The sequence below is a fragment of the Centropristis striata genome, chromosome 21 (genome assembly GCF_030273125.1).
Source record: "Centropristis striata isolate RG_2023a ecotype Rhode Island chromosome 21, C.striata_1.0, whole genome shotgun sequence".
Classification (NCBI taxonomy): Eukaryota; Metazoa; Chordata; class Actinopteri; order Perciformes; family Serranidae; genus Centropristis; species Centropristis striata.
This window is the reverse complement of record NC_081537.1, coordinates 18,801,257-18,809,820: the sequence shown is the minus strand read 5'-3', so window position 1 is coordinate 18,809,820 and position 8,564 is coordinate 18,801,257. Positions and strand designations below refer to the sequence as shown.

At 40.6% G+C, this 8,564-nt stretch overlaps 1 protein-coding gene across 1 annotated transcript; it reads right to left on the bottom strand.

The window, feature by feature from the left end:
- Window positions 1–3,239: 3,239 nt before the first annotated feature.
- On the bottom strand, window positions 3,240–5,065 carry foxi1 (forkhead box i1). The gene is made up of 2 exons (XM_059325135.1): window positions 4,468–5,065; window positions 3,240–4,189 (listed from the first exon to the last, which is right to left on the bottom strand). The coding sequence occupies exons 1-2, from the start codon at window positions 5,063–5,065 to the stop codon at window positions 3,663–3,665; spliced, it is 1,125 nt and encodes a 374-aa protein (XP_059181118.1). The 3' UTR covers window positions 3,240–3,662.
- Window positions 5,066–8,564: the final 3,499 nt, after the last annotated feature.

Sequence of the window (8,564 nt, the reverse complement as noted above, 5' to 3'; positions counted from 1 at the left end):
TTCTCTAAAATATTTAACTTCCTCAAGAGATTGAGCTGTAATATAAGAAATTATCCCTATAATGCCCACTGACTGCTACAAACAGATGTGAAATTTCAGGGTAGGCCCAGACTGTAATCAGCCCCCCTATGGCCAAGATATCATGTTCTGCACCGGGGTCAGACGCACAGTCTCCCTTTTCATATTACCGCTCAGATTTGTCTGTAAGGTAGTGTTATATGGGCTGTGGAGAATTATTAGGCTCTGGAAACATCTTTTTATTTGAAATCCTGAATGCTTTACACACCCACAAATTACCTTACAAAGCTCATCTTAAAGTTAAATTCGCTAAGTCTACAGTACATGATATGGCAAAAAGCCTGCACAGCACTGGGTTAAAAGTTGTGGAGTAAAGGAGGTTGCAATGCTTGTTCTAGTTGCTTGCTTATCAGGTGAGGAGATCTCGCTTAACAGCTAATGGGAGTTAAGTTTCTCACTTTGCTGAGTGCAACTTTATCCAGCAGTGATTCATCACTCCAGCTCATGTCACTCACAAGATAACATGGACGAGCCTCCGGGTCTCAGGCTGCAGCCTCTTCATGTCTTTCCTGTTGTGATACTTATGATTAGTGTGATATGCTAGAATGAAAAAAAAACCTTTATCAAAAAACCTTCTGCAAAAGCCATATTTGTGCATTTGTTTTCTCATGACTTCTGTAGCCGTTAGATTTGTTCTTTCACAGTAAAACTTCCTGCAGGTGAACCCGTCCCTGCTCTCTATAGTTGGCATCAGATGACTTGCTGCTGTATCTAGTCCCAGGATTGAAATAATCCAGTTCTGAAACACCAACTCCTTCAATTATGAGCCAACCTCGCCTTTGGAGGGATGACCCTTTGAGGCTGAAACCCATCATTATGGTTTTAGCCCACTAGGCATGAGTGGGGACCGGGGCCACCCCTATGCTGAGGTATTCTGCTAGGCCTGGGCCTCGAGCCCTGGAGCCAGGGCCCCTGGAGCAGGTAGAGCAGAGACATGGTGGCCTGACTGATATTCATGGGGGCCGGGTAAATGTGCCCTTGAGGCACAGGGCACTGGAGCATTACACTTCCGAGAACTGAAGGGGCTGAATCGAACTTGGAAAGCATGTAGATCTACTGTGGTGTTTGCTTTATGTGCAGTTTTACCTTCAACTTAATCAGTTATTTTACTTATGCAAAGTAACATACATAAAATGTCCCAATTAAAGCAATGAAAATTTTACTTACATGAAACTGCTCACAACAAGATCTGTAGAATATTTTCAGGTCATAATTTCTGGAATGAGACATTATAGAGTTTTAAATAATAATACATCATACATGATTGGTTGGTTATATTCTCTATTAGTAATCTATATCTGCAAAGTTACTAAAGTTATGAAATAAATGTAACAAAATTAAAAGTACTAAAACTGTCTCAAAACTGTATGAAGTAGTATAACATTTTAACACTCACGTACAAGCAGTGGGGAAAAAAAATCTACTTCTCCTTGTCCTTTAAGTGTTTTAATGTTTCAACACTTTATGGTTCAACAGATTCATTCTGTTATTACAGTAACTTACTTTCAGTAAGTGGAGTCTACCTCATTTCATGCAAATGGCATTTCTCATTTTACTAAAGGAAAATATCCAAGTACTTCTTCCATTACTGAGTAAAAGTACCAGCAAATGTACTTTATTACATTCTACAACTGCCTGATTTTTAAAATATATAATAATTAATTATTGTTTCCTGTCAGTTCAACATAGAGTGAAAAACTAGTTGAATTGGGGGATGAAAAATGACAGTAATAAGAAGTAAAAGGCCTCTAAAAGGCTTTACACTCCATTCACTGGACGTGATGAGGATTTCAACAGAAAACTTGCTACTGTGAGAACCTGCTGCTGTCTGACAAAAATCCTCTTTGTCTGATCCGTGGCCCTGCTCCACAGATAATAGAGCAAAATGTGGCCTGAGGGAGATAATTTGTTCCCAGATCTTCAGATCGCAATATTTTCATTTGAGCCCAGGAGGGGATCTCTTGAATTGCCAACTTCTATTGTGTTCCAACAAGGGGCACGAAAGTCTTGTCAATTAATTTTTCTTTTATTCCAGACCACGGAGCGCCTGAGTGAATTCAATTATCAACCAATTAAGAGGTGTTTCCTTTTATTTACAGGCTTTGATTCCGTGCGTATCCATATTGTCTGAAAATAAGACAGGAGCGGGGTGTTAAATCACTTGAACATTTCCTTTGCTGCATGGGCTGCTTAATGTTTTCTCCCCAATAGCAGGCTTTCTGTTATGTCCCCTGGGTCACAGGCGCAACAAAAGGACATTACATGCTGTTGAACTCTCTCGTCAATTGTCCAGCGGATGCTCTTCCAACAGTGGTTCCCAATGCAAGAAAACAAAAACAAAAAAACCCACAAATCCCATTAACAAGATTCACACAGACACACACACGGAACAGGCAGCGTTTTGCGTGACAAGACTTTGGGAATAGATGGGGACAGGTGGAATATTCAGCAAACAGGTTAACATCAAACAGGCGCAGTCTGAGTCAAATCCAGCCCCAGACAAAAAGCTGAACTTCTGAACCTCATGGAAGTAAGTTAAAGGTCTGATTGCTTGATGAAATGGGGCTATTGGAAGTGACAAGCGGAAAATGTCTCTGTCTTACACACTTTACTGCTTACAGCCACTTGACTTCAGATTTCCTGACAGGCTCTAAAGCATTTATACTGGTTTATTGACCACTTTCATGAAAAATGTATTAGAAATTAATCTGAATATTTGCCTTTTTTAAGCCTGACTGAGGCTCTATGAGAGACAGAAAAGCTTCTAAAATATTATAAATGGACGACTTAAAATGTATAGATTTAATTGGTTTTGTTGTGCTTTATCTGAATGCAATATTCAGATAAGTTACCTTTCAAGGGTTAGTTACAAGGACATCATTGAATGGTGATAAATTACCATACAACAGACTGACCCTATACACCCTGTAAGTCTCAATAAGATGAGAATATGAGTGATTTTCATCATGAAAAGACCTGACCCAAATCAGAGATACATAAAGCATGTCCTATAACTATTTTAAGTAGATATCAGTATGTATTACACAGTCTCAATGCGGCCTTGACATTTACCGATCTGATTTTTTTCATCAATCACTCATGAAGATCAGTAGAAAATGACACATAAACCTGGAGTTAAAATAAATGACTTTTATTCAAACATCAACGTGAGTTTAAATAAAACACAGAACACAATTCAGTCTAAAATACATGTCACATCTTCTTATGAAAATAATTTCTGTACATATTTGTCTTCTTCTTTAAGACAGAGGGTCGGCCCAATCGAGCAGCTACACATATAAAAAAAGAGAAAAGTAAAGTAAGCACCCTTCAGTTCATGGATAGATTTCAGTGAGCAGAATAATTTTCTACAAATAATGAATATTGCTTTCCAATACACCAAAATATATTTTCCCAGTTTGGAAGGGTTGTTGTGAGAAAAATACCAGTTCATGTCCAGTGCTAGTTTTACAATTACAAAACCAGAAAAGGATAAATAACAGTTGGCTGTTAAAGACAGGTGAAGGCTAACAATGAGTGATACATTACTTTTCTGTAAGCAGCCCAACACTGAAAACAACAGTCTACACCTCTGTTCCTTCCCGGCTGTATATGAGGTTATTAACACTGAAGTGGTTGGAGAGACTCTGTACTGATGTGTAATAGTTCATTCTGTTGTTTTCAGAGTTCAGAGGGGAGATTAAAGTGGGCGAGTAGGAGCCCAGTCCGGACATGCCCTCTCTGGTCTGAGACAGTCCCCCGAGATGCCCGGAGCCGTATTCCCGCTCCCCGCCCCGGGAGCCCTCGCTGCTCCCCGCCAACAGCGAGTTCACGCTGGACACGAAATTGCTGTAACATGGGCTGTGCTCCGCGGAAGGAGACGGGGACGACTTGGGCTCGGTAGAGGCCGGGGAGCCGTGCAGGCTGGGCGGGGAGGAGCTCAGGAGGCTGGCGGTGTCGGAGAGCTTGTGCGGGCCGTCTTCTGACTTGACGGGCAGAGCGCTGCTGTCAGCCCCGGTGATGTCAGCTCTCCTTTTTCTCTTCCGCCTGAAGTTGCCGTTGTCAAACATCTTCTCACAGTTGGGGTCCAGTGTCCAGTAGTTCCCTTTACCTGAGTAACAAAAAACAAAAAACAAAAAACAAAAAAGGGTTAAATATGGATGCCAAACTTTTTACTTCACATTTTACCTGCACACAATGCAATTATTAACCGGATTTCAACTTTAAAATCTAGCCAAACTGCCACTAAAATGGCATGATTCCACTAGTTTAATCAATTTAAAGAGTTTTATTAAGGATAAAATCCGATACAGCACACGTTTCAAGCCAAGTCTTAAGGCTGATTCTGTAAAAATAAAAAAATATCTCGAAGTAGTTAAACTAACTCACCGGGGTCATCCTCGTCCCGTGCCACTTTTTTAAAGCAGTCGTTCAGTGACAAGTTGTGTCGGATTGAATTCTGCCATCCAGCCTTGCTCTTCTTGTAGAAAGGAAAGTTGTCAGCAACATACTGATAGATCTGACTCAGAGTCAACTTTTTGTCTTGCGCGTTCTGAATGGCCATCGCTATCAGAGCAGAGTAGGAGTAAGGTGGTCTGACCATCTTGAAGAGTTCCTGCTGGCTGGAGATGGACAGCCACCCCAGATCTGCTCCACCAAACCCGGTGGGAGGCGGCAAGAACTGCCTCTGGTTCGACCCGTATCCGGACTGAATATAGGACGCGCCGTTGTTCCCGGGGAGATACGGAGATGAGTTGATGCTGGGTCCGTTCAGCCATAGGTACGGGTTCGTGGACGGGGAGGTGTACTCTCCGAGGCCGTAGCTGGAGGGGTGGGTCGGTGGCCTCTGGGGGTGATGGTGGTGGAGGTTCTGTTGGTACACACCGTAGTTGTCGCAGTACACGGCCATGTCCAGGAGCTCCTGAGCGCTGTGGTGCTGAATAGGGCTGGTCTGCTGGTTAGATGGTTGGTGTCCAAAAGCGTTCATAATCCACCCCACCCAGATTCCCAAAACCTAATTTCGTCTCTGTGTCTCTCCTTCAGGACTGAACTCAGCCTCTGAGGGAGGAGTATTTATGCGCAGAGACTCCACAGGTAGCCCATTGAAAACTTTGGGGATGGTCACACCCCTCTTTTCTGTCCTGCTACAGCCCAGTTGTAGTGACCCACATCTCCCTATCAATGAGCACCGATACTGCCTTTAAGTGCGATGCTCAGCTTAATGTTATTATACGGTGTATTCCCATTAAGGCACATCAGTGACTTACATCTACAGTAGTACCCGTGCGTAATTACGCATTGGAGTATGTGCTGGACATTGCAAAGTCAATCTTTAACGTTTGTTTTAAACAAAAAACAAAAGTGAATTACAAAGTTAAGCTATGGCACTATGTGATGTAGTACATATGATAAGGTTTGATGGCATTCACATTAAATATTTATTCTAAACTCATGATGTCCAAGTATATTTAATTTTTAACTTGATCTATAGTGTTTAGAATTACAGTGTCAATGAATACCTATCACAAACTTTAATAACACGTATGTCTAAAATACATGTATTACCTCTACGTATCAAAAACAAATAGGCCCACGGGTTGTAACAGCTTGATAAAAACAGAATTAAGCTATGATTCATGTTTTTGCACACTGATCGTCACCGTGTCTGAACTTGTTCAACTTTCTGCAGGACAGTGTCAAACCTAAACAGCATAGAGCCGCGTGTTTGTAAGAAGCCACCTTCCCCTAAAAGAAATTCGTTTGCAATAAACACTTCACAAGTGCCGAAAGTTTAGTGTCAACAAGTGACTCGTGGAGAGAAAAACACAGCCCTGGCAGGCTCCCGAACAAAACAGGCTGCATGTGTCTCGTGAAATAAAAACAGCTATAATTACTGATGTCATTATATTACATTATTGACATAAACGAATTTACTACATAGGAAAAAAAAAGGAAAAATCTATCACGTTCAACAGTTTTCCCCCCGTAACTTTAATAGCTCAGAGACCTCGGGTCTTTGTGGTATAACTGAAATTTTACAAGATAAAATAAATAAAATAATAATTATGAGATATATATATATATATATATATATATATATATATATATATATAATAATTATTATTTTATTTATTTTATCTTGTAAAATTTCAGCATATATATATATATATATATATATATATATATATATATATATATATATATATATATATATATGCATCCCTTAAATGTGCTGCTTTAACTTCAGAGTCCATGCCTGTATTTCATGTATAGTAAGGGTTGGAGCACATATAAATAATACAATGCTGCTTAAGACTTCTGCATGTGGACAGAGAGACCCGAGTGGTTTCTGGAGCCGGCTTCTGGCAGACGAACGGTCCGAGTTTCGACGGAGAGAAAAGTGGAAAAGACGCTAATAGCCCACCGATACTATGTGTGATGTATGATGTTATTATAACGCGTGTGACAGTGATTACAGTATGGCTGTGAACCATATATATGGTCAGTCATTTTGCATATAGTTCCCTTAAAAGGCCCTCGTTCCGTGGCGGTTAGGACGCACACAACTGAAGTTTACATCTACAAGTGAACGCAGCGAGTAAATTACAAATTTAAATTACAGTCGTCGCGCCGCGTTCAAGTCCTGTGGTCATCCCCGTGAGGACTGGGCTCTGCAGGTTGCTGCTCGACTCCTGCACTAATCGGCACAACATTCCTCCTCTCCACGACCTTGATGTAATTGTTTGGCTCCAAGGTGTTGTCCCGACCACAGGCTGTACAGCTGTGGCAAGCAGTGGACTCCACGGGGGGGATGTGGCATTTAACCCCCAGATGAAAACAACACAACCTGTTAGGTGTCTAACACCCAGTACAGCTAATTACTTCTGACTGCTGAACTGAATCTGAAATGATGACTCTTCTCAGCCTGACACATAAATATTCATGATTTTAAAGGGAGTTCTGAGTTGCTGAGATATCATGAACCCTTTCAGATTTTTTAAATCCAATGTATATGTTTATATTATATTCTTAAAGTGCTGTAGGGGCTTCTAAATTATTTTTTATTATAGTTATCATCCTATCAGTTAGTTCTTTTGCATTGGGGTTCATTAAAAATAAGAAGACATCAGAAATCAGCAGCAATTAATCACAACTTTGCCATCTTTCTTTCTCTCAGATTAAGTTCAGAGATGTCAAATGTGGCTTGACATGGCAACCTCAAGCCCCCGTGTCATTGTGAAGTAATAATTCATACATGCTGACTGTGTGTGTGGAAGGGAGGGGGAGGTTATTGTTGCTCTGCCATGTCTATCTTCATCCCTGGTTTCCTCAAGCTTTTTGAGGTCATGGGAGCTTTTCTTTTGGAGATCAAGTCAATCAGGCCGGGGTCAGAGAGCCACCGCGGGCCCCTTCAGGCTGGGACTAGAGAAACCACTGCTGCAGGTGATGGGAGAATCACCCATAGTTCTCCTTTTAGGATGTATCAGCACATTTTACTGCTGGGATTACAGCTTAACACTGGCTGGAATCAACAGAGCCTCTGGGTTAATAATGCTTGTTTTAAGCGGACAACCTTGGCTTTAACAGTGTGGCCATATGAGTTATACATGTTATAGCTTTGAAGTTATTACCACACTGTGAGATGCACCTAAAGCCAATGAAATCACAAAAGGCCCAGATAAAGTAATTAATACTGACTGTGTAAACAAAATGATCCCTTTATGTAGCCAGGGGCTTGTCCTTTCCAGAGTCTCCCCCCAGTGGAGGAACAAAGCAAAATAGACAACACAATCTGAGTGCTGATTAATGGATGCAGAGCTACATGGAAAAAAGAAAAGCTGAATACTCTGCAAAAAAAGTTTTTTTCCTCAGCAGCTCTTCGTGTGCAGGAGATTAAAGACACTTGAAGTGTTGTGATGTGAAACTTGGCAAACAGAGTAGCTGTCTGGCCTCGGAGCATCCCTCATTTCTGCACTCAGTGGTCTTTATTCTTCACGATGGCAAAGACATCCACTGCAAGACACAATTATAATAGGATCTTTCGCTGAGCTTTGCACTTCTCCTCAACCCATTTCAATACATGAAAGGAGCGAATTACGGTTATTTTTTGGAACATTTTTGTTACGTTTCTGATTAACTTTTTCAAATTTCACATATGGTAAATTATATTAACGTATATGGGTTTCATAGTTGTTGCTTAATGCATGGAAAACAGTATACTTCTAAACAAGTAACAGAGGCACATATTAAGTTCAAAAACCTCCAGGCATGCTTCAAGATTGACATTGTTGTATGAACAATTTGTGTCTTTGTGTTTTTGGACAAAATTCCAATTAGTTAATAATTCTGTATGTGAACTGCCACCACATTATACTTGTGTAACATGTAGCATATAGGTTGTTTGCAATCATGTGACTAAAATGACATGCTGCATGCATCATAAGAAAATGAAAAATTACAAATACAAATTAATAAAATCGATTATT